The sequence below is a fragment of the Chelonia mydas genome, chromosome 23, assembly GCF_015237465.2.
Source record: "Chelonia mydas isolate rCheMyd1 chromosome 23, rCheMyd1.pri.v2, whole genome shotgun sequence".
Taxonomy (NCBI): domain Eukaryota; kingdom Metazoa; phylum Chordata; order Testudines; family Cheloniidae; genus Chelonia; species Chelonia mydas.
This window is the reverse complement of record NC_051263.2, coordinates 16865157-16890264: the sequence shown is the minus strand read 5'-3', so window position 1 is coordinate 16890264 and position 25108 is coordinate 16865157. Positions and strand designations below refer to the sequence as shown.

The following is a 25108-nucleotide window of genomic DNA, read 5'->3' as shown; positions in this document are numbered from 1 at the left end:
TGGAGGGATCAAGAGATGGGAGTTGGAGGGGCACGGGCTGGGGGTCAGTCTAGGGTCAGAGAAGCCGGGGGGGCTCGTTCCCATGCAGCCATCGACCCACCGCACCAGTAAGGGGTGGGGGAAAGCTTGACCACTCCCCAGGCTGAGGCGTCGGCCATCTTAGCCAGGGGGCAGCATGGCTGCCCTGCAAGGGCTGGAGGGGGCGAGGGGGCGGCCATGTTAACTGAGGGCAGCCGGGGGCTTCTTTCCCTTGGGAGATAGTGGCCATGGCTAGTGGGGGGCTGTGAGGGGACGCAGGCCAGGGGGCAGATCGGGGGACCCAATGGGTGAACGTCGGGGGTGGGGGGTGAAGGGCAAAGGAGCTGGGGAGCCAGAGCTGGGGCATCTGCCGGGGGGGCCAGTTTCTCTTGAGCTCTGTCCCCGTGATCTTCCTCCTCCCCTTCCTGGGGGGCTGGTCGGCTCCCCCTTCCCCCCATGTGCCTTTCGCAGCATCCTGAGGTCGGAGAGGGAAGCTCGGCTCAGCCCTCGGCCCCTGTGAGCTCTGCCCCAGGCCCTGAGCTGCGCAGACCCGCTGCCCCGGGGATGGGCTGGGGAAGGGACACGGGGCCTTTCACCGCTCGGGGGCTGCCTCTAATCTGTGTCCTTTTCTCTAAGCACCAGACCCCACCCCCCAGCCAGAGCCAGGGAGAGAACCCAGGAGTCCTGGCTCCCAGCCACCCCCACTCCCAAATCACTAGACCCCACTCCCGTTGTCACGGACTCCCAGGTCGAGCCCACTCTTGGCCCCGTGTGGTCCCTGGGGGAACCCCCTTCAGTGCGACAGCCCTTCTTGGGGGTCCACTCTCTCTCGGAGGTTAGGCCCCTCCACCTCCTGGAGCCGCACCTCTCCGAGCCTTAGCACGCCTGCCTCTGCCCTGGGCCCCTGCAGGGAGTCCACTCGCTCTGGACCCCTGGGGCCTCCACGCCCAGAGGGAATAATGCCCCCCTGATCTCTAGCCCGGAGCGACTCTCAGCCAGCGTCAAACAGGAGGGTTTATTGAGCGTCTGAACCCAGCACAGGAAACTCTCAGACCCCTCAGGCCTGGCCGCCCTCCGCACAGCACATCCCAGTCTCCCCTGCATCCAGGTGGGCTCTGCCTGCTCCCTCGCTCCAGCCCCGAGCCCCCCTGCTTCCCAGCTGGGCATCTGATCTCACCGGCCCCAAGCCCCCGTCTCCCCGTCCATTGTCTTCTCTCCAGGTAAACAGGGTCGCCTGGGCCCCCCTCCCCTCTTCTGTCCTCTGGCCCCCCTGGCTGGAACCGGCTGGTCCGGTCACCGGGGTCCTCTCTTCACAGCCCATTGTCCTCCCACTGGCCGGACCCGGCTGTGACTCCCGAGCTGGGCCTCCCGGTCACCAGTCACTGGGGTCTCCAATCTCCAGGCCATTGGCCGGGGCCCCAAGTTCCCTCACTGGTCCCCTGTACCAACCAACTCCCTCTCCCATCACCTCGTTCAACCCGTAACACGCAGGGAAACTGAGTCCCACCCCCACGGCATGCAAACCATTGGAAAAACCAAGGAAAAAACAAGAAAATCCCCCACTTCCTCACACCCCTCCCAGAGCCGGGGTATATAAACAGGGCAGGTGCCGGGCATCAGCTTTACAGGTTTCACAGGCAGTAGCAGGAACAGGAAGCGAGCGCCGGCTCTGGGCAGACTTCCCCTTAGGATCTACATTTACCCCTACGGCACCCCCTCTCGGGGGCCAGAAACCACAACCTCTCCCAGCCCCCGGTCCCATCTCTGTGCCGTGGCACTTGGCTAAGAACAGATTCTGCAGCGACACTACCTGGGAAGGAGGTTGGCCAGGTCCCTCCACCCTCATGCTCCAGGGCGGGTGCTGGGCCCAGCCGGGTCAGGAAGGAACCTCTGCCCCGCTCCAAGGGAGAGGGTCGCTCTGCTGGGGGCACTCTGTGTGTGTGGGGGGATCCCTCCTCTGCCCTCAGCTGCTGCTCCAGGGAGCCTAAACAGGCCTGTTGGAAAAGGTCAGGGCAGCCTCAGCCTGGGCACCACCTGAGGCCTCCTGAGATTGCCCCTTTCCCAGCTTGTCCCCGGATGGGGCAGCTCCCATATGGGGCAGTTCCCATGTGGGGCTGGGAGGTGATGTGGGGGCGGGAGCGGGTATCTGCAGGAGGGGATGTTGTTTGCTGGGCATTGCAGGGAGCTGGCTTTGCTCTGACCGCGGTAGATTTGTGCTGGAGATTACAGAGAAACCATCCGATGGGGAAGAAAGGGGCCGAGTGCATCACGGGCTTCCTGGGGCTGCAGCCCCCATCGCAGTTCCTCATTCCGCTCGCACTCGGGCCTCAGGCTGGGTGGAGCTGGGCACTGGGGTATTGGTGGCAGCGCTGAGAGGTCCCCCACTGCCCCGTCATGGCGTCTGCTCTCACCGTCCTCCTCCTTGGTGAGTATCGGAGACAGCCAGGGTGTGTGTCCATGAGGGGATCTGAGACCAGGGCGTGTTTCCATGCGGGAGATCTGAGACAAGGGTGTTTGCCCATTGGGGGCGGGGGGCAGATCTCAGCCCAGGGTGTAGGATCCAGTTGCTCTGCGATCTGATCCCTAATAACCTGTCTCCTTTCCAGGCTGCTGACTGGCCGGGCGGAGTGGGGTGTCGGGAGGTGAGTATCTGTGGGGCATGGGGCAGCTGGGGGAATTTCCACATTAATGATGAGGGACGTGGATCGGGGTTGAGGGGCACAGATGCCCCAAAGGGATGATCCTGTCTGACCTGCGCTCCCTCCCACACCCACTGGTGTGGACTGAGACCTCGCCCCACTCATTACAGGGATGGGCACCACACAGGGAGAATTCGCCTGCACTCAAAGCTCTGCCCTCCAGGAAATACACAGTGAAGGCACCAGCCACCCCACAGCGCCCCCGAACTGTGCCCGGGGAGCTGGCAGTAGCCCCGGGGAACGGGTTAGTCAGAGCAGGGCTGTAAGAAGGGGACACACAGCGGGACTGGAGCAAGCACCGTTGTGTCTCACCCTCGGCTTGCTGCACACACACCTGTCACTGCTTTGCTCGTGGGTCAGGCTCAGCCCAACCTGGCGTTTGGAACGTCCTCTGAACGGCTTTGGAAATATCCTGTCCCCAAAGGGGCCCCTGGCACCGGGCAGAGCGGAGCCAAATCCCCAGCAGCTGAGAGTGGTTTGGGCCAGAGCAGAGCCGGAGTTTGGGCCCCAGAGGTGGGCCTTGAAAATGTTAGAACAACCGGGGGATTTTGCAAACGTGTTTTTCGGAGGATTTGCTCAAAGGACTCAGATTTGTCCCTCGAACCCCACCCGGCGCTCCTGTGTGTACAGCACATTGCCGGACAATTGGAGTAAACGTGGTTTTTGGAATATTTTAAAGAATAATCCATGTTCAGCCCAACCCCAGCAGAGCTGCCGCTGGGCTACAATGTTAGAGAGACAGGAGGGTGATTCTGATCTCAGCCCCCAGGGTCAATCCGCAGTCACTCCTGACTGCAGTGTTGGCATGTGACGTTTCCCTCTGGTGTTATCTGGACCGGTGATCTGCTAGGTCACCCCAATCCCTGACTCTGGGAGCCAGCCTGACCCTGCTGTGCTGTGAGGACCCCCTGTCACGGAGTCCCTGGGCGATACTCTGGAACTGCTCCCCATGAAGCCAGTCAGGACTCTGGGGCAGTCGCCTTTCTGTGAGCAGCCTGTCTTCAGGACACACAGCTCACACAGCTTTCACCTTCCTGGGTCTGACCTCGGAGCATTCAGCATCCTCTGCCCCTCCGTGCGCTTCCCACAGCGAGTCCGCTCAGGCAGGGCTCCTGGGGAAGTCAGAGGGTCCTGCACCCCAACTTCGCAGTCAGACGTGACTCTCAGCCAGCCAGTAAAACAGAGGTTTATTAGATGACAGGAACATGGTCTAAAACAGAGCTTGCAGGTGCAGAGAACAGGACCCCTCAGCTGGGTCCATTTTGGGGGGGGGGGGGCAGTGAGCCAGACAACCACGTCTGCACTTCACTCCATGTCCCAGGCAGCCCCAAACTGAAAGTCCCTCCAGCCCCTCCTCCTCTGGGCTTTGTTCCTTTCCCGGGCCAGGAGGTCACCTGATTCCTTTCTTCTCCAGCCCTTTAGCTCTCACCTTGCAGGGCGGAAGAGCTCAGGCCATCAGTTGCCAGGAAACAGGGTGTCGGCCATTCTCTGTGTCCAGACCCCTGCACACACCTGCCCTCTAGGGCTCTGCAATGATCATACACCCTTACCCCACCCCCTAGATACTTAAGAACTTCATAGGGGAACTGAGTCACCCCCACACTATTCAGAGGAAACATTAAGAACAGTCCCACTTCGTCACATCTCTCCCCCCTTCGAGATCGAACTGAGCGGGGTCACTTAGGCAGTGACCTGGGGAAGTTCGAAGCCGCCAACTTTCCCATGGATGCCCCAGCATCTCTCCCATTCCTTGGTAGGAGTTACACCAGGCCCTTCCAGTTTCACGCCCTCCCTTAGGTCGGGGGTGGTCGATAGCACTCACAGGCCGCATGTGGGAAGGTTTATGCGGCCCGTGCCCTTTGGCCACCCCAAAACCCCAGGGGGTCAAACTGGGATTGGGTCTTCTCCCCATCAAGCAGGCCAAACACAGCCACTTGGTTATAGGACGGTTTAACTTTCTTAACAGCTTTCACTTCATCTGAGACCTTCTCAAGGCTCTCCACACTGGATCTTTCAACAGGACAGTCAGTGGATCCATTCACAACAGAAAATTTCTGGCTGTTAGGAACTGAAACTGTCTTGATTAAATCACTTTCACACCCTTCAGTGGCAGTAAACTGCTTGCAAAGACTCCATGAGGATTCCTTTCCCTAGGGCTTTTCTATGCAACAATTCACCCCTCACAGAAATTCTGCCCTTACCCTCTTTACCTAGGGCTTGCTCTAGAGGAACACTTTCCTGAGCAACAACAGACCCTTTCTGGGTCTCCCTTACATCCAGAATTACCTCTGGCCCATCCGGCGGATTCCTACACAATCCCCTTTCAGGCAAACTGACAGACTTCCTAGAGAAAAGGTCAGAAGCATTCTCCTTCCCTTTGCCACACACAAGTTCAGGAATCTTTTCCTTCTTGCTACAGGTTTCCACACCCTCAGTAGGTAACACAATCACACACCTTCATGCTCTCCTTGTGCCCTGGCTCGGATCTCACCCTGACTAGACAGAGTTGCGACACCCTTTCCCAACAAAACACTAGCAACAGGCAAAATACAAGCACCAGAATTGTCTGGGCTCTGGGATTTTACATAGACACTAACTGGATGCGACCTAGTTACAGGGCCATTCTCCTGAGCAGACCCAAACTTAGGACCCTTCCCTTCCTGGGCTTTAGCTGAATCCAGAACCAACTCTGAGACAACTGCACTATCCTCAACCATCACAGGCTGAAAGGCCCCTTCTGTCTGCTTCACAGACAAAGAAGAGCCGGACACACTTTCTCCTTTCCTAGACACACAGCTTGGGATCTCATTCCCCTTGTCCCAGCACACAAGGCTGGTCACAGACAACTGCTTGGAGATCAGGGTAGCTCCCTCCATAGGCAAGTCAATACCCCTGACAGACACAGGCACATTTCCTTCCCTGTCCCAATTCTCCACCCAGCTAACAGGTAAGGTCCAGGGACACTCATCTTCCACTCTCCGCGCCTTCCCACCCTGCTGACTAGACACAGCCATCGGCTCACAAGGCTGCCTAGGCTCATCCAGACTTTCCTTACCAAGCACCTTGCCACTCCCCACAGATCCCCTGCCCTGCCTGTGTCTCCCCCCACTCAGCTGGGGTCTTATCTTCCCCCTTTCTCAGCACTGCCCTTGCTGTCCCAGTGAGGGTAGGCAGCGAGCTCGCTGCTTTCCTCACAGCATCAGAGCCAGCGTGAGCCCCCTCTCCGGTGTACAAGGGGGCAGGGAGCATCTCTCTGTCCCACCCAGCCCCAGGGGTCTGGTTACAGGCAGGCAGGTAGCCTGAGCCTAGCAGCTCCTCCCTGCTGCCAGCCAGGTCATCTGCATTTTGACTGACCATTTCCCTCTCCACCGATTGGTTCCCTGGATTCAAATTCAAACCCTTGGCAGTTACAGGAGCAGGGTCTGGATCCTGTCCCAAAGAGACACAGTCACCCCACAACAGGGTCTCGCAGCCGATATCCCGGAGAACCCCAACAACCAGCCAGCCTGACCCCTCCTGGGTCTGCACAGGGATCTGGGCAGTAGGCAGGGCGAGGGGCTTCATCCCTGGGACCCTTACCCAGCTCACCCAGCCCCTCAGCATCTGAGGCTGCACCACCCAGGGCCTGACAACAGTTCTCTCTGTCCCAGGATCTCGCCACCCCAGGAATGTCTCCCCATTGACCATCACCTTCCGCTCCCCCTGGGGGTCCGAGGGGCCCGACCCCAGGAAACTCCACACAGACATATAGGTTGGGACCAGGAGTGGGAGCCCGTCCACCTCCCAACCCATCTGGCTGACGGAGTCTACGGCCTTGGGACCCAGCGAGGGAGCTAGACACCAGGGCTTTTCCGCAGGATCCCCCTGGTTCAAATCTCCAGCCTGCTCAAAGGCAGTGAGGTGGGCATCCACATCCCCCCCCTCCTTAACCAGGGGCAGCAATTTAGTCTCGAGGTTCCCTGCGGAGCTGGCCCCCCGGGGTCTATCCCCACTCACACCTGGGAGGTCCCCTAGGCCTCTCCGCTCCCCCACCGCCAGTTCATGCTGCTGCTGCTTCTGCAGCTCTTTCTCGGGCTCTCGCTGTCTCTCACAGTCCTCTGGCTCTCTCGGACTCAGCTCCAATCCCGTCCGTCTCCGATCCCCGGATGGGGAACCCGATCGTGAAGACCCTCGTCTAGTCAGGGACAGGAGTCTTGGCGATGCCTGGCTCCCACTCCAGCTCCTCCCAGATCCTGCTATAGCCCCATTTGGGTCAGGAATCTGTCCCTTAGAGCGGTCATCCTCCTCCAGCTGCACGATTAACTCTGCTTTGTTGAACTTTCCAATGTACAACCCTCTCTTTCTGCACAGGGTTACAATGTCCTTCTTAAGGAGATGGTGACAGGCCATCACTCTGCTCTTCCCAAGTTGTTGTGGACTCACAGGCCTATGTGCTCTCAGCTCCCCACGGTTTCCAGGGAGAACCCCTAGTGTGCCAGCCCTTCTCAAGGTCACCACCTCTTTGCCAGGGTCGAGCTGCAGACTCCTCCGCCCCTGGGACCGCTCGCTGCAATCCCCCGGGGGACCCTGTTACTGCAAAAGTCCTCCTCGCTGGTCACACACTTCCAGGAGTTAACCACCCCCTGAAACCGTCTCTCTCTGAATCTTCAGCACGCCTGGTCCCCGTCAATCCCCCTTCGTTTTACTGTTCCCCAGTCACTTACTGCAGGAAGCGCCGTCCACGGGGTGCAGTATATCCCACCGCTGCCACCAGTTGTCACGGAGTCCCTGGGCGATACTCTGGAACTGCTCCCCATGAAGCCAGTCAGGACTCTGGGGCAGTCGCCTTTCTGTGAGCAGCCTGTCTTCAGGACACACAGCTCACACAGCTTCCACCTTCCTGGGTCTGACCTCAGAGCATTCAGCATCCTCTGCCCCTCCGTGCGCTTCCCCCAGCGAGTCCGCTCAGGCAGGGCTCCTGGGGAAGTCAGAGGGTCCTGCACCCCAACTTCGCAGTCAGACGTGACTCTCAGCCAGCCAGTAAAACAGAGGTTTATTAGATGACAGGAACATGGTCTAAAACAGAGCTTGCAGGTGCAGAGAACAGGACCCCTCAGCTGGGTCCATTTTGGGGGGGGGGGCAGTGAGCCAGACAACCACGTCTGCACTTCACTCCATGTCCCAGGCAGCCCCAAACTGAAAGTCCCTCCAGCCCCTCCTCCTCTGGGCTTTGTTCCTTTCCCGGGCCAGGAGGTCACCTGATTCCTTTGTTCTCCAACCCTTTAGCTCTCACCTTGCAGGGCGGAAGAGCTCAGGCCATCAGTTGCCAGGAAACAGGGTGTCGGCCATTCTCTGTGTCCAGACCCCTGCACACACCTGCCCTCTAGGGCTCTGCAATGATCATACACCCTTACCCCACCCCCTAGATACTTAAGAACTTCATAGGGGAACTGAGTCACCCCCACACTATTCAGAGGAAACATTAAGAACAGTCCCACTTCGTCACACCCCCACTCCTGAACTGTTCGCACACAGTCTCTGGCGTGTAAGATGCTCTTTGGATTGTGCAACCAAATGCCAGTAGCCAATATCTCCGGTCCCAGACACTACCCTAGGAACCTCCATCTTGCAGTGTCCAGTTATGCCTGCTGGACGCTGCAAGTTTATATGAGTTCATAAATTTAACAAAGAAATTGCTATGTACCAGGCTTCTTACCCCAAGGGGAGTCTCTGACACCCTGCAAACCAAACGCACTGCTTCAGGTAGAATAAACAAACAGATTTATTAACTGTAAAGATAGATTCTAAGTCGAAGCACAACCAGTCAGATTTCGTCAAACGAAATAAAAGCAAAACGCATCCTAATCTGATCTTAACACTTTCAATGCCCTTACAAACTTAGATGCTTCTCACCACAGGCTGGCTGGTTGCCCTTCAGCTCGGCTCTCCCCTTTGATCAGCGCTTCAATCGCTTGGTGGTGCTGTCTGTAGATGTAGGTGGAAGAGAAAGAGAGCATGGCAAATGTCTCTCCCTTTTATCATGTGCTTTCTTTCCTCCAGGTTTTGCCCACCCCTCCTTCAGAGTCAGGTGAGCATTACCTCATCACATCCCAAACTGACCAAAGGAAGCGGGGGGTGACTCCCTTGAGAGTCCAACCGATTCTTTTGTTGCTGCCTCGGCCAATGTCCTTTGTTCCTGTGAGGCTGGGCTGGGTTAGTCCCACACATGCCCTGATGAGGTGTGAACTGCCCCTCTGCGTCTGGAGACTGCTTTAAGCCAGGAGGACACATTTTCAGCCTCATAACTATATACATGAAATTATAACCTATAACCTCACTATAACAATGACTATAACAACCATACTTAATGCATCATGAGCCTGCTGAAGACCCCTGAGATGACAAACTTTGCATTGGATACCACACAATCATTTTACAAGGATGAACATGGGGGTGATGGGTGTTCCCCCAAGGAACAGAGCAACACAGGGCAGGGCCAGGTTCTGCTCTCAGCCCCCCAGGGTTCAATCCAGAGTCACCCCTGATTGCAGCGGGGACCGGGCTGAATTGACCTTGGAGAATTGAAGGAATCAGAGACTGGAAATTTCCTTCCATCCTCCTGTGTCTCTTCCCGGCTGTGAGCAAATGAGGCCGGGCCTGCACCCCAGGGACGGGCAAGGGGTAAACCGCTGGAATGACAGACGGGCAGAGGATTGAATCGGATGGGATGCAGTTTGTGACATCCCCACTTACTGCCTGTTTGTGAATCCAGAGGGGTCCTACCCCAAACCCTCCATCTCCGCCAGCCCCGGTGGGGTGATTCCCATGGGGGGAAACTTCACCATCCACTGTCAGCATGAGTTTCTGGGCACGAGGTTCCTCCTCTGCAAAGATGGAGATGGGAACTATCTGACTTACACAGACCCTGCTGGCTCTGAAGCTGAATTTCCCATCACTAGCGCCAGACGGGAACAGAATGGAAACTACACCTGTTGTTATAGCCACAGAACAGCAGATGGGACATCCAGCCAGTGAAGGTTGGGTGTGGAAGAGATCTCAGCCCCCTGGAGGTGAACTGAGGAGGGAGGAGATCTTGGGCTGGTGCCTTGGTGGCCTGGATCCCAGGGGAGACCCTCACCCTGTCTCTGCCCCATCGCTGACGCTCCATGCTGGGGACAGGGTGCCGTGGCCGTGCTGGGGTCTGTCTCAAACACCCGTCTCCCTCCCACTCCAGATCTCAGCTCCCCCAAACCCTCCATCTCCCTGGGCCCCAGCAGGGGGGTTGCCCTGGGGGGAGCCACGACCATCTGGCGTCGGGGTCAGCGCTGGGGTCTGGAGTTTGTTCTGTACAAGGCTGGGGCCAGGAACGCAGAACGAGGCAGCTACACCTGCTATTATCCCCCCGACTCGGATCCGGACACCTGATCGGAGCCCAGCGACCCCGTGGAGCTGGTGGTAGCAGATGAGGGGCCCCGCTCGGCGTCCCCGCTCCCAGCTCCACACCCAGCCAGCCCCACAGGGCGGCTGCGCACCGATGGGACACTCAGAGCCAGACTGGGGACTGTTACAGATCCACAGGACTGGGGCTATGGGTCCAAATTTGGAGCAGCCTCTGGGAGCCCTTGTCAATGCCCCAGACTCCCGGGGGGGGTCTCACTCTTCCTTCAAGGCAAGCCCCACGGCTCCCCCGCCTCCTTAGGCTTGACCCCTGGACCGGCAGTCCCCCGGCTTCCCGTCACGAGCGCTGTTCAGCGAGTCCAGCTGAGGCAGACGCTGAGGGAGCCTGGTACAATCTTGGGGAGCGACATACCCCTCTGCAGGGCACCCCGCTGCGCAGACACACTGGAGGGGCTAGGAGGCCACTGCACCCAGTGCAGGTAGTCCTGGGTTTGCCCGGAGAGAAAAACGTTACAGCCAGGTCCAGCCTGGCTCCCCAGAGCCCCAGCCAAGCGGTCCCCCCCTGTACCCCCCTCTGTCCCTCTGCTCCCTCTTTGCTCAGGTTCCCGGGCAAGCCCCTGCCTCCCACCCCTCCTCAGTCCTTGGCTGTCTGGCCAGTCACACCCGGCTGGCTTCCTGCAGGGGCTGGGCCGTCCATGGTCATTAGTTGGCGGCAGGTAGCAAATGTCCCTGCGGCCCTGCGACACCGTTCAGACATTTGTCGCGGCCTTGCCAGGAGTAAACAGCCTTTGTTTGCCACCTACTTGACCATGCAACATAGAGGAGAAACTGGGGCAAAGATGGTATTTGTACAAAATATTTACAGAAAATTCCAAGGGGTAGCCGTGTTCGTCTGTAGCCACAAAAACAACAAGGAGTCCGGTGGCACCTTAAAGACTAACAGATTTATTTGGCCCTAAGCTTTTGTGGGTAAAAAACCCACTTCTTCAGATGCAGGGAGTGAAAATTACAGCTGCAGGCATAGATATGCTGGCCCGTGAAGGGAAGGGAGTTACCTCACAAGTTGGAGAACCAGTGTTGACAAGGCCAATTCAATCCGGGGGGATGTGGTCCCCTCCCAATAACCGATGCGGAGGTTTCAATACCAAGAGCGGGGAAATTGCTTTTGTTGTGAGCCAGCCACGCCCAGTCCCAGCAACTAACAGCAACCACACCAGGAACTACACCCCACACCACAGAAACACAAACCCAGGAGCCAAGGGGGACGAAGCGGGACTGTTCTTAATGGTTCCTCTGAATAGTGTGGGGGTGCCTCAGTTTCCCCTAGGCAGTTCTTAAGTCTCTAGGGGGTGGGGTAAGGGTGTATGATCATTGCAGAGCCCTAGAGGGCAGGTGTGTGCAGGGGTCTGGACACAGAGAATGGCGGGGGAGGAGGTATTGTGGGGTGGGAGGAGGTATTGTTTCATGGTCTCTGTGTATATAATGTCTTCTGCAGTTTCCATAGTATGCATCCGATGAAGTGAGCTGTAGCTCACGAAAGCTCATGCTCAAATAAATTGGTTAGTCTCTAAGGTGCCACAAGTCCTCCTTTTCTTTTTACAGATTTCAAAGTAGCCATCCTTCAACAAAAAAACCTTCAAAAACAGACTTCAAAGAGAAACTGCAGAGCTGCAATTCATTTGCAAATTTAACACCATCAATCTGGGCTTGAATAGGGGCTGGAAGTGGCTGGCTCACTACAAAAGCAATTGTAATTGTCACTCCCTGCATCTGAAGAAGTGGGGTTTCTTACCCACAAAAGCTTATGCCCAAATAAATCTGTTAGTCTTTAAGTCTCCGGACTCCTCGTTTTTACAGCAAATTCCCACTCTGTCACAGGGAAGCCCGGCCGGGGAGCAGGGACAGAGTCACTGGGGGTGTTTGTGTGTTCCCCAGCCTGGGGGCAGCAGCAGCTGCTGGTGATTCAGAGCAGAGGGAGGGGGGATCCCTGCCCCCAGGGGGAGCTGCAGAGCAGGGGGCTTTTCCCAGGGGGATGCTCCCCCGGGCTGCCCACACTCAGGGGACACACAGAGGAGTCGGGGCCCAGGGGCTGCCAAGTTGGCACCATCCCCAGACACAAAAATCCATCCCCCGCCCCCTGGAAATGACCCTGACGATCAATGCAGTGAATGTCCCCCACTGACGGATTTGGGAGGGGAGTGAAGCTTCCTGCTTCAGACAGGAACCCGCCTCAAACGGGGCAGCCGGAGGCTTCCTCTGGGGGCAGCTGGGCCCATCAGTGGCCATGGCGGTGCCCTGGAGCTCCCCGCGAAGCAGCCAGGAGCAGCCAGTATGGGAGGCGGGATACCGGGCTAGATGGGCCCGTTGGTCTGAGGCGGTGCGGCCAGGCCTGGCTGGTGCCATGGCACTGTTGGGGGAGGGGGGGCTGGAAATGACGGCCAGGCTGGATCAGACAGCGCCCCCTAACGCTGCGCTAGTGGGGCCAGCCCTGACTGATGGGGAGAGTGCCCCCTACCGAGCCCCCCACCCTGCAGCCCAGCAGCCCCCAGCTCTACAAATCCCCCAAATCTTGCTTCCTCTGACCTCACTTGATGCCGTGGAGCCCCCGACACCCTCCCGATAGAATTCCCTGTACACACAGCTGTCCTGCCCCAGAGGTGGCCGCATCTCAGTACCACGCGAGGGGTCCCTGTATAACGAGCCGCCGGCACCGTGCTTCTCGGGTAACTAGGATGCCAGGGGAGCTGATCGGCCTGTGGATCAGGTTTGTTATAACGAGTCACTAACGAGGGAGGATTGGGGACAGGAAAAGCCCCCCGAGTTAATCTGCCCCGCCCCTGGCGCATGCTATGGTGTTGCGCTGCCCCCTGCTGGTCCGGGCCCCCCCAGCAGGGATCCAGGCTCAGCCCCAGCAACAGAGGGACCCCCCAGACTCCCCCACCCCTGCTGCCCTGTGGGGGGTGAGTGGCTGGGCGCTGGGACCAGGGGATCCCGATCGGCTCACGGGGGATTCTGGTTTGTGTCCCTCGGCAGGAAAAGGAGCCGCACCGAGACCCAGCAGGTAGGAACCCCGGCCCCTCCCCCTCCGGATCGACCTGCCTGGCTCACAGGGCTCCTGGGTTCTGTCCCAGCTCGGGGAGAGGAGTGGGGTCTTGTGGTTAGAGCAGGGGGATTAGGGTACAGCATGAAGGAGGATGGGGGGCTCTCTGGGTGTGCTGGAGAATCTCCGTGCTCTTTGGGGGATATGACATTTACAAGGGGATTTTCTCTCTTTTGACACCAGCCCTTTGTAGGTGTTGAAGGCCCCTGCTCAGCAAGACCCCACAGACAAAACCACAAAGGGACTGGAGGGGAAAACTGGATATTCAGGGAAATTACTGTGCCTCCTTTGAAAGAAATAGTAGTTTTCATTCCACCCTCTTTATATATTGAATTAAACACCTGAAATGTCCTGAGGACACAGGGGCTGAGATCTTTTTGTTTTGTGGGTGTCCCTGTCCCGCAGAGTGCGGAGGCTGAAACGGACAAAACTTTCTCTAAGTATCTTGTATATTTCATGGCGGCTATTCTACTTGTCCTTCATTCACCCCGGTCTTCCCCTACTAATAGCCACCCATTGGTGTGGCCCCCTGCACCCTTGCAGCTAACACCTCAGGAACTTCTGCTTAATGGCATCTGGCCCCTGGGGGGCTGTTGGTCCGATTCCTATGCTGAAGACCTATCTTTCCTGAGAGATCCATCCATACTGGACAGATATTAACACTTTCTCCTATTCTGTCAATATAATCAGGTAATCACAGAATATCCGGTTGGAAGGGACCTCAGGAGATCATCTAGTCCAACCCCCTGCTCAAAGCAGGACCAATCCCCAATTTTTGCCCCAGATCCCTAAATGGCCCCCTCAAGGATTGAACTCCCAACCCTGGGTTTAGCAGGCCAATGCTCAAACCACTGAGCTATCCCTCGCCTAACAGCTTCTTCAGAGTGAATTCCTGGGTCTGTTTTTAGGCTTTCGATTCTCTTGATGTATATTTCCATTAGGTTGTCTGCTTCAGTTCTGTCAGCACATCCAGCATTAACGAAAGGTTTCTGATGAAATTTACAGAACGCACTTTGAGTCCAGTCCTTGAAATTTAATACATTCGCTTCCGACTCTTGACAGGTCTTGTGAGGCCGTCTCGAAGTGTTCTGCCAAAGCAGGGTATGTTTGCCACACTGCATTGACTGCTCTCCATGTTGCCGCCACCCCCCTTAAATTGAGTATTTTGCCGATTATTTTAAGTACAATGTGTAATTCCTTGGCATGAGCACTCATTTCTCGAGAGGTTTTTGGTGATTGACTGTACAAGGAATATAATGCATCCAGAAAGGCCTTAAAGTCATTTGTACCTCCGGTGACTTCTAAAGCTTCATCAACAGCAAGTTCCAGTCTGTGGTTGAGGCAATGCCATAATTTCACATTAGGAAAGTCCATTTGTCGTAGTTCTCCAACACCAGCTTTGACTCCAAACGTCACATTTGCGCCGTCACCACAAAAGCTGACCCTCACTTCCAATAACAGTTCTTTAGGGAACCCGCAATGCAGCAAGCATTTCAAGACTTCCCCTTTAATGGCTGCTGCTCTTGCCTTTGCAGCTCGATCAAGTCCAGAGGAAACGTAAGAGGCCTCATGATCCCATCTCTGCTGGGTTTCAAAAAAATGATGAGAGTCGTGTTGCCAGCAAGCGTAGCCGATTCGTCGACAAGTACTGTCATTTTCCCCTTATGGTCGATGATTGTGTTGGCAATTCTCTTTTTCATTTCGGTGGCTACGTGATTGATGATGTCTACACAAACTGTTCTACTAGGCAACAAACGCCCTATTTCCGTTCCGTTGACTTGCTGTAGGTCAGTGAGGCTCTCGTGGCCACGGAGGGGTCGATTCGTTTTGGCAATGCAGTCGGCTCTTCGGAATACACGAGCAGTAGTTTCAAATGCTGCTTCTTCGCTTTTAGCAGTCAGAGGAAGAAGAGTTTCTTTCTTAGCCCTGGCTTGAATTTTTTCAGCCGCCATGTGAGCTGCAGATTTCTTATGTTCATTCATTTGTCTGCGACGGGAGGGCCGCTCTGTCTCTTTATTCTTTCCGTACGAGGCTATTTCACAAGAGGCCCACTTTGGAGAGATGCTGACCCCTCTTGCAGAATGGAGCTCCACATCTGAAACGTCATGACATACTGCGCACCCAAGTGCCCCGCCCAAAGCAAAGAAGCCAGTCGGTTTTCTTTTTAATGCCTCAAATTGCATTTTTGAGGGTAAGGTCGGGGGAGGATCTGCTTTTTTACAGGGCAATTCAGCGGTTTCATTTCTCTCCTCTCTTTGTGGTGGCTGCAGGTCACCACATGACACAGGTGTAAAAGTGTCAGCCCTGTGGACGACGAGTTACAGCTTCTTCCGTGGTGCTGTTCTTTCTGACTGACAGTCCCCCATTGCCTCACTTTTACGTTTAAACATACCTGTTCGGGTCTGTTGAACATGTATCTTCTTGGGTGGCATTCCCCCCCCCGCCCCGACTTACTGTCCTCCCGCTGTTAACAGAGCGCCGGACAAGACTTGACCAATAAGAAGCAAGCCCGCGCAATTGCCATGTGGCGGTATGGCACTCAAAAGCTAACCTCGGAACATCCACATGACTGTCTTCTTGTGAAAAGAAAATCTCCTTGTCTTCCTTGACAGATCTAAATCTACTCTTATTCCAGATATGTTCTAAATGTATCTGGGGCAAAAAATGGGGATTGGTCCTGCTTTGAGCAGGGGTTTGGACTAGATGATCTCCTGAGGTCCCTTCCAACCCGGATATTCTATGATTCTAAGCTCAGAAGGCTGAACAATCCATGATGTTCAAAAACAGCAAATTAAACGGCTCTGGAAAAAGCCCCAGAATCAACTCGTCTCAATTCATTCAAGCAGTCATTGACAACATGAGGACAAAACTCTTCACAACTGCCTCAAACAAAGCCGATAAAAGCACACGTGGAGAAAGGGCTTCCAATTATAAGGGCTTAATTAACAATTTGTCAATTTTGAATCCTGAAAAATGGCAAGAGAATCCAGAGAATCCCCACTTTGGAGAAAAGGAAATAAGAGCATTGGCTGATCAACTGAGACTCAATCAGCAAGAAACACACTTGGGATTTGTTGAATTCAAAGCTTCTGGAGGAAAAAACATTCCTGGTAAACTTAAATAACTCGTCCTTGCAGCGGACACCCTCGCTGCAAGCAACGCTGACTGCGAAAGAGGATTCAGTGCGATGAACAACATCATTACAGTGAAACGGACTGTACTTACCACTCGTCATGTGGCGGACTTGCTATTCATTTCATGGGCGGGACCTCCTTATACTCAGGGGAATCCCAGGCCATATGTGAAATTGTGGTTTGGAAAGGGCAGCCGTGCAGCACGTTCATCTCGATGCATGGCACGACAACAGGGAGAGCAGCGAGATCAGCTGTATGGCCCAGTGTGGGAGTTTCTACAAGGACCGCATGTTTTTTACCGGTACTCTGGACCGGACCAGACCGGCTGACTTTCACCTCTGGGCAGGATCCCTGGAGAGGGGTGGAGCTTGTGAGGGCTCCACCCACATGGCACAGGGCCTGATTGACAGCTGCTGCTGGGCAGGACTAAGGAGAAGGTCCCAGAGGTAGCTGGTGTCAGCCGAGCTTCTTGCCTCCCTCCCCATCTGCTCCCTGGGGGACACTCGCCTCCCCCACTAGTTCAGTGTCTCCCTCTGTGTGCCCCCTGTTCTCCCTTCCCAGGCCTGGGGCTTTGTGTGTCTCCCCTTCACTTCTCCATTGGATCTTCCCAGCCAGTAACCTGCAGGGAATCCCCACCCACTCCTGACGCCCAGCCCCCTGCTCTAACCACTAGACCCTGTCCCCTCCCAGAGCCTGGGTGGGAACCCAGGAGTCCTGGCTCTCAGCCCCGCTCCCTTGCTGTAACCGCCTAGACTCTGCTGCCATCTCTGTGCCTCAGTTTTCTTCCCTCCCTGTAACATGGGGTTAATGACCCTGGCCCATGCTGTGGGGCAGGGGAGGGGTGGCTGTGCCCGGCTCTGAGCCCCCTGGATGGATGTGGGGGGTTGGAGCTGGGTGTGGGCTTCTCCTCTGGGCCGGCCAGGGGTGCAGCTCAGCGGGTGTCTCTGTTCCACAGGCACCTCCATCAACGAAGGGAAACAGCCGCAGACCCTGGTAAGTGTCCCCTGTTCCCCCACGGGGCCTGACCCACAGGGGCCCCGGAAGCCCCCTCACATTGAACCCCACCCACTTTACCTGGCACACTCAGTGATTTGGGGTGGGGCTGCTGGGAGGGGGTTAGGCTTGTGGGATCGCCAGCTGGGATTACAGAGTCCAGCGGAGGGCAACACAAATGATCAGGGGACTGGAACCCATGACTTACGAAGAGAGGCTGAGGGAACTGGGGTTCTTTAGTCTGCAGAAGAGAAGGGCGAGGGGGGATTTGATAGCAGCCTTCAACTCCCTGAAGGGGGGTCCAAAGAGGATGGAGCTGGGCTGTTCTCAGAGGGGGCAGATGACAGAACAGGGAGCGATGGTCTCAAGTTGCAGTGGGCAAGGTCCAGGTTGGCTATTAGCAAAAACTATGTCACTAGGAGGGCGGTGAGGCACTGGAAGGGGTTCCCTAGGGAGGTGGTGGAATCTCCTTCCTTGGAGGTTTTTAAGGCCCGGCTTGACAGCGCCCCGGCTGGGATGATTTAGTTGGTCCTGCTTTGAGCAGGGGGTTGGACTAGAACCTCCTGAGGTCTCTTCCAACCCTGATCTTCTATGGTTGCAGGGGTGGGTGTGTTGGGGTGTTGGTGGATTCACACACACTCACACACACCCCAGTGACTCTCTCCCCTCCCAGCCCCAGGAGCCCGAGCCCGGTGCCGACGGACTCACTTACGCCGAGCTGGACGGCCAGGTGCTGCAGGCCAAGCCGGGGAGCCCGGCCCTTGCCCACGAGCCTGCCCAGCCCAGCGTGTACGCGGCGATCAATGTGAGCTGGGGGGCCCCGCAGTGAGAGCCCCCCGTAGCCATGGGGCAGCAGCCCCCAGGGGGCCACAGACTTACCCTCCTGCAGCGACAGCCCCAGAGAACTCTGCTTCTAGGGAAGATTTAGGGGGGATGCTCCAGGCTCTCCTCCCCCCGCTGCAGCCCCATCCCATTGAGCTGCTGTCCCCCTTCCCCTCCCAGAACAACATTTGGGGGCCTGCGGGAGGGCTCAGCACCGGGACAGGGAGGGGACACATTGAGGCAGCTTTTATGTGATTTTGCATCCTGTTAGTCTCCAGATTTGTAATAAACACTGAACCACAAACCAGCCCCCCCAGGTAGCCCCAGCCCCCCTGTCCCTGCGCCGGGAGTGTATTTCACACCTAGGGGAGATGGGATTGCTCGGGGGGGAGTGCTGGGCCCTTCCTGCTCTAACCACTAGACCCCAGTCCCCTCCCAGAGCCGGGGTATATTACAGGGTCGCTGAGAGGGAATCAAGTTTATGCTGAGTTTCACTGGCAGTGGCAGTAACAGAAAAAGAAAGTGAGCGCCGGCTCTGGACACACTTCCCCTTTTCATGGATTTTTCGGCTGCTACTTTAGCAACTTAAAAAGAAAAGGAGTACTTGTGGCACCTTAGAGACTAAGCAATTTATTTGAGCATGAGCTTTCGTGAGCTACAGCTCACTTCATCGGATGCATACTTAGCAACTTAGGGTCTAAATGTATCCCTCCCTCCCCACCTCACAGGGGCCCAAAACCACCCCCCAGTCCCTCAGTCCTCTGTCCCGTCTGCAGCGCCACTACCTGGGAAGGAGGTTGGGCAGGTCCCTCCACCCTCATGCTCCAGGGCGGGCACTGGCCCCAGCCTGGTCAGGAAGGAACCTCTACCCTGCTCCACGGGAGAGAGTCACTCCATGGGGGGCACTGTGTGTGTGTGTGGGGGATCCCACCTCTGCTCTGATCTGCGGCTCCAGGGAGGCTAGACGGGCCTGTTGGAAAAGGTCAGGGCAGCCTGGGCACCACTTGAGAGCTCCTGAGATTCCCCCGTTCCCAGCTGGTCCCCGGACTGGGCAGCTCCCATGTGGGGCTGGGAGGTGATGTGGGGTGCGGGGGGGACCAGGCAGCTGCAGGAGGGGATGTGGTTTGCTGGATGTTGCAGGGAGCTGCCTTTGCTCTGACCGCGGTAGATTTGGGCTGGAGATTGCAGAGGAACCATCTGATGGGAAGAAAGGGGCCAAGCGCATCACAGCCTTCCTGGGGCTGCAGCCCCCGGCGCAGTTCCTCATTCCGCTCGCACTCGGGTCTCAGGCTCAGTGGAGCTCAGCACTGGGGTGTTGGTGGCAGAGCTGAGGGGCCCCCCACTGCCCCGTCATGGCGTCTGCTCTCACCGTCCTCTTCCTCGGTGAGTATCAGACACAGCCAGGGCATGCGCCTACGGGGAGGTGTCTGAGACCAGGGCGTGTGCCCATGGGAGGGTGAATCTGAGACCAGGGTACGTTCCTGTCACGGAGTGTGGGGGAGTCCGGGGCCTGCACCCCTCTTCCTGGGATTCACTGAGACTCTCAGGCAGGCAGTAAAGCAGAAGGTTTATTGGACCACAGGAACACAGTCCAAAACAGAGCTTGTGGGTACAACCAGGACCCCTCAGTCCAGTCCTTCTGGGGGAGCAGGGAGCTCAGACCCCAGCCCTGGGGTTCCCTGCGTTCCCCCACCCAGCCCCAAACTGAAACTAACCCCCCCAGCAGGCTCCCTCCTGCAGCCTCTGTCCACATTCCCGGGCAGAGGTGTTACCTCCCCCTCCCGCTCCTGGCTCAGGTGACAGGCTCTCAGGTCTCCCATCCCCAGTGAAACTCCCCTGCCACATTCCCAGGGCAACACTCCCCCCTCCCTGCTGCATCACAGTTCCCCATGGTATTCTTGTCAGCAAGTTAAAGAAGTATGGGCTGGATGAATGCACTATAAGGTGGGTGGAAAGTTGGCTAGATTGTCGGACTCAACGGGTAGTGATCAATGGCTCCATGTCTAGTTGACAGCCGGTGTCAAGTGGAGTGCCCCTGGGGTCGGTCCTGGGGCTGGTTTTGTTTAATATCTTCATAAATGATCTGGAGGATGGTATGGATTGCACTCTCAGCAAATTTGCGGATGATACTAAACTGGGAGGAGTGGTAGATACGCTGGAGGGCAGGGATAGGATACAGAGGGACCTAGACAAATTGGAGGATTGGGCCAAAAGAAACCTGATGAGGTTCAATAAGGATAAGTGCAGGGTCCTGCACTTAGGACGGAAGAACCCAATGCACAGCTACAGACTAGGGACCGAATGGCTCGGCAGCAGTTCTGCGGAAAAGGACCTAGGGGTGACAGTGGACGAGAAGCTGGATATGAGTCAGCAGTGTGCCCTTGTTGCCAAGAAGGCCAATGGCATTTTGGGCTGTATAAGTAGGGGCATAGCGAGCAGATCGAGGGACGTGATCGTTCCCCTCTATTCAACATTGGTGAGGCCTCATCTGGAGTACTGTGTCCAGTTTTGGGCCCCACACTACAAGAAGGATGTGGATAAATTGGAGAAAGTCCAGCGAAGGGCAACAAAGATGATTAGGGGTCTGGAACACATGATTTATGAGGAGAGGCTGAGGGAACTGGGATTGTTTAGTCTGCAGAAGAGAAGAATGAGGGGGGATTTGATAGCTGCTTTCAACTACCTGAGAGGTGGTTCCAGAGAGGATGGTTCTAGACTATTCTCAGTGGTAGAAGAGGACAGGACAAGGAGTAATGGTCTCAAGTTGCAGTGGGGGAGGTTTAGATTGGATATTAGGAAAAACTTTTTCACTAAGAGGGTGGTGAAACACTGGAATGCGTTACCTAGGGAGGTGGTAGAATCTCCTTCCTTGGAAGTTTTTAAGGTCAGGCTTGACAAAGCCTTGGCTGGGATGATTTGATTGGGGATTGGTCCTGCTTTGAGCAGGGGGTTGGACTAGATACCTCCTGAGGTCCCTTCCAACCCTGATATTCTATGATTCTATGAAGGGGGATCTGAGACCCTGGCGTGTGCCCATGTGGTGATCTGAGTCCAGGGTGTAGGATCCAGTTACTCTAGGATCTGGTCCCTAATGGCCCGTCTCCTTTCCAGGCTGCTGGCTGGCCGGCCGGAGTCGGGTGTCCGGAGGTGAGTATCTGTGGGGAATGGGGCAGCTGGGGGAATTTCCACATTAATGCTGAGGGATGTGGATCGGGGTTGAGGGGCGCAGATCCCCCAAAGGGATGATCCTGTCTGACCTGTGCTCCCTCCCACACCCACTGGTGGGGACTGAGACCTCGCCCCACTCATTACAGGGATGGGCACCACAGAGGGAGAATTTGCCTGCACTCAAAGCTCTGCCCCCCAGGAAATACAGAGTGAAGGCACCAGCCACCCCACAGCGCCCCCAAACTGTGCCCGGGGAGCTGGCCATAGACCCGGGGAACGGGTCAGTCAGAGCAGGGCTGTAAGTAGGGGACACACAGTGGGACTGGAGCAAGGCACCGTTGTGTCTCACCCTTGGCTTGCCGCACACACACCTGTCACTGCTTTGCTCGTGGGTCAGGCTCAGCCCGACCCGGCGTTCGGAACGTCCCCTGAACGGCTTTGGAAATATCCCGTCCCCAAAGGGGCCCCCGGCATCGGGCAGAGCAGAGCTAAATCCCCAGCGGCTGAGAGCGGTTTGGGCCGGAGGAGAGCCGGAGTTTGGGCCCCAGGGGTGGGCCGGAAAATGTTAGAACAACCGGGGGATTTTGCAAACACATGTTTTTTGGGGGGGCCTGTTCTGGGAGCCTCTTGCTCAAAGGACCCAAATGTGTCCCATGATCCCAGCACCCCCCCCGCCCCCCCTGTGTACAGCACATTGCCAGACAATTGGAGTAAACGTGGTTTTTAGACTATTTTAAAGAATAATCCATGTTCAGCCCAAGTCCAGCAGAGCTGCCGCTAGGCTACAAGGTTAGAGAAACAGGAGGGTGATTCTGATCTCAGCCCCCGGGGTCAATCCGGAGTCACTCCTGACTGCAGCGGGAGCAGGGCTGAACTGACCCTGGAGAACTGAAGGAATCGGAGACGGGAAATCTCCCTCCCCCCTGCTGTGTCTGACAGACGTGGTTTGTGTCACCCCCACTTACTGCCTGTTTGTTTGTGAATCCAGAGGGGTCCCACCCCAAACCCTCCATTTCCGTCAGCCCCGGTGGCATGATCCCCGTGGGGGGAAACGTCACCATCCGGTGTTGGCATCAGGGCCGGGGCATGAGGTTCGTCCTCTACAAGGATGGATATTGGATGCATCCGACGCACACGGACCCTGCTGGCTCTGAGGCTGAATTTCCCATCCCCAGCGCCAGACGGGAACACGGGGGCAACTACACCTGTCGTTATAGCTACGGAACAGGAGCTGACTCCTCGGAGCCCAGCGACCCTGTGCAGATCATTGTAGCAGGTGAGGGGCCCAGCCCGGCACCTCGGCTCCCAGCCGCACACCCAGCCAACCCCCGGGGGGTCTCAGCGAGCCCTGGTGCCCAGCAGATGGGACGTCCAGCCAGTGAAGGTTGGGTTGGGGGGGAGATCTCAGCCACCCAAAGATGGGGAGGGAGGGAGGAGATCTGGGGCTGGTGCCTTGGTGGCCTGGAGCCCAGGGGAGACCCTGACCCTGTCTCTGCCCCGTCGCTGACGCTCCATGCTGGGGACGGGGTGCAGTGGCCGTGCCAGGGTCTGTCTCACGCCCCGTCTCCCTCCCACTCCAGATCTCAGCTCCCCCAAACCCTCCATCTCCCTGAGCCCCAGCGGGGGGGGGAGGGGGGGGCAGCGGGACGGGAGGGGTCACATTTCCCATCCCCAAAGTAAGCCAGGCAGAGGGAGGCAGCTACACCTGCTATTATCCCCCCGACTCGGATCCCAACACCTGGGTGGAGCCCAGCGACCCCGTGGAGCCGGTGGTAGCAGGTGAGGGGCCCGGCTCAGGGTCCCCGCTGCCAGCCCCACACCCAGCTGGGTACTCAGGGGGGCTCCACGCCAATGAACCACTCAGAGCCAGGCTCTGCCCTGAGCCCAGGGCCCAGCAGAGGGGACGCCGGCCGGGGAGCGGGGACGGAGTCACTGGGGGTTTCCCAGCCAGGGGGGAGCAGCCTCCTTCCCTGCAAATGGTCTGACGCTGCCCTGGTCACCGCGGTGTCGGGGCGCCGGCCAGTCGAGCGTTAAGCGACGGGGCCCCGTCTGGCACGGGTGGGTCGTTCTCTCTCGTCCTCTCCCGGGGGCAGGTCTGTGGCCACCGCCGAGAGTCGGTTTGGGGGGGTCAACGGCCACGCTTCCCCGGGTCGATAAGGGAGGAGGCCGGCCGGAGGAGGGCGCCTGGCCTTGGAGCTAGAGGTGGGGAGGTTTGGGGGCCCCCGGGGTGCTGGGGGAGCTCGTCCTGCAGCCTGGGTCCAGCCCCGGAGGAAGTTCTGTCCCCTGCCCAGATGAGCGTGGCCCTGATTGAGGCCGGGCCGGAGGCAGGGAGCTGTCACGCCGGGGTCACCCCAGAGCTGTGGGCTGTTGTGGGGTGTCTGCCCTGAAGCGGGGGGCCGGCGGGCGGCAGCCGGGCTAGCTCTGATGGAGCTGAAAATAGCAATGGAGCCGTGGCCGGGCAGGACTAGCCGCTCGCGTGTGCACCCGGCGCCCTGGGCGGGCTTGACTCTCACAGGCTGTCTCCTGTGCGCAGATCCCAGCTTACCCAGACCCTCCATCTCTCTGAGCCCCACTAGGGTCACCACCCCAGGGGCAAATGTCACCATCCGGTGTCGGGGGCAGCGCCGGGACGTGAGGTTCTTCCTGCACAAGGCTGGAGACCGGGACCCGCCGCGACACATGGACCCTGCTGGGGACGGGGCCGAGTTCCACATCCCCACCGTGGGCCGGCAGCACGGAGGGAGCTACAGCTGCAGCTACTGGCCCCGATCAGAGCCCTTCGTCTCCTCGCAGCCCAGCGACCCCGTGGACCTGGTGGTAGCAGGTGAGGAGCCCGGCATCCCCGCTCGCAGCCCCAGCCTCAGCCACATCCTCCGGGGGGGCTCTGCACCGATAGGATGCTCAGAGCCGGGCTCCTGCCCTAAGCCTGGGCCCCAGCAGAGGAAATACCCGGCCGGGGAGTGGGGACAGAGTCACTGGAGGGTTCCCCAGCTTCAGGGAGCAGCAGCAGCTGGAGATTCGGAGGGGATTCCTGAGCCCTGGGCTGGGCGGGGATGGGGGGGATTCCGCCTTTGAACCAGCCTTGTGTGGTGCCCAGGGGCTGGGGCTGGTTGTAGGGGATGGGGGCAGTAACTCTGGGTGGGTGGGGCCCAGACATCAGGGGAGGGGCAGCCCTCTGCCCCTCACTCACCACCAGTCCTCCGGCTCCCCCCACCCCCCGATGCCTCCTGCCCTGCAGGTCGCTGCTTGGAATTTGCTGGGGGATCCCAGGGAAGGGGCAGGATCTGTGGGGGCTGGGCTGTGAAATTGGGCCCAGCTGGGTTCCAGAGTCCTGGGGCAATAACCCCCCCTTCTTGGGCCACATGACATCCCCCTGGCAATAGGAGTGAGCATTATCCAGAATTCCCTCTGTTCTTGTTTCTCCTCCTCCCACTGGGGTCTCAGGGGACCCCCTGACCCTCCCCCCAATAGATGTTCTGCCTCTCGCTGCGCCCTGGTCCCCAGGGCCCTGGGCACCGCCCGACTGTGGGGGGCAGCGGGTGATGTTCCTGCCTCCCCCCCCGCGCACTGCCTGGCTGTGTTTGGCAGCAGCCAAGATACCCCGGGGATGGGCTCACTGCGCAGCAGACAGGCTGGGGCAGAGGTACCTGTGGGGGTGGACAGAGGGGTCCTGTGGGGAGAGGGAGCTGGGGTGGTTCCCTGTTGTTGGGGGCTGAGACCCTGAGGCTCTGATTGTCCCCATCCCCTGGCCTGGGGCTGGAGTGCCGGGTGTTTCAGGGGGCAGTTGGTCCAGCTGG

The 25108-nt window shown here is 57.7% G+C and overlaps 1 protein-coding gene across 1 annotated transcript in view; it reads left to right on the top strand.

Annotated features, from left to right (window-relative positions):
• LOC119564866 (immunoglobulin superfamily member 1) overlaps nt 1-25108 on the top strand; it is a 999687-nt gene that overhangs the window by 14847 nt on the left and 959732 nt on the right. The window contains exon 8 of the mRNA XM_043534608.1: nt 23845-24135. Within this exon, the coding sequence (XP_043390543.1) occupies nt 23845-24135 (291 nt within the window). The remainder of the gene's footprint in view (nt 1-23844; nt 24136-25108) is intronic.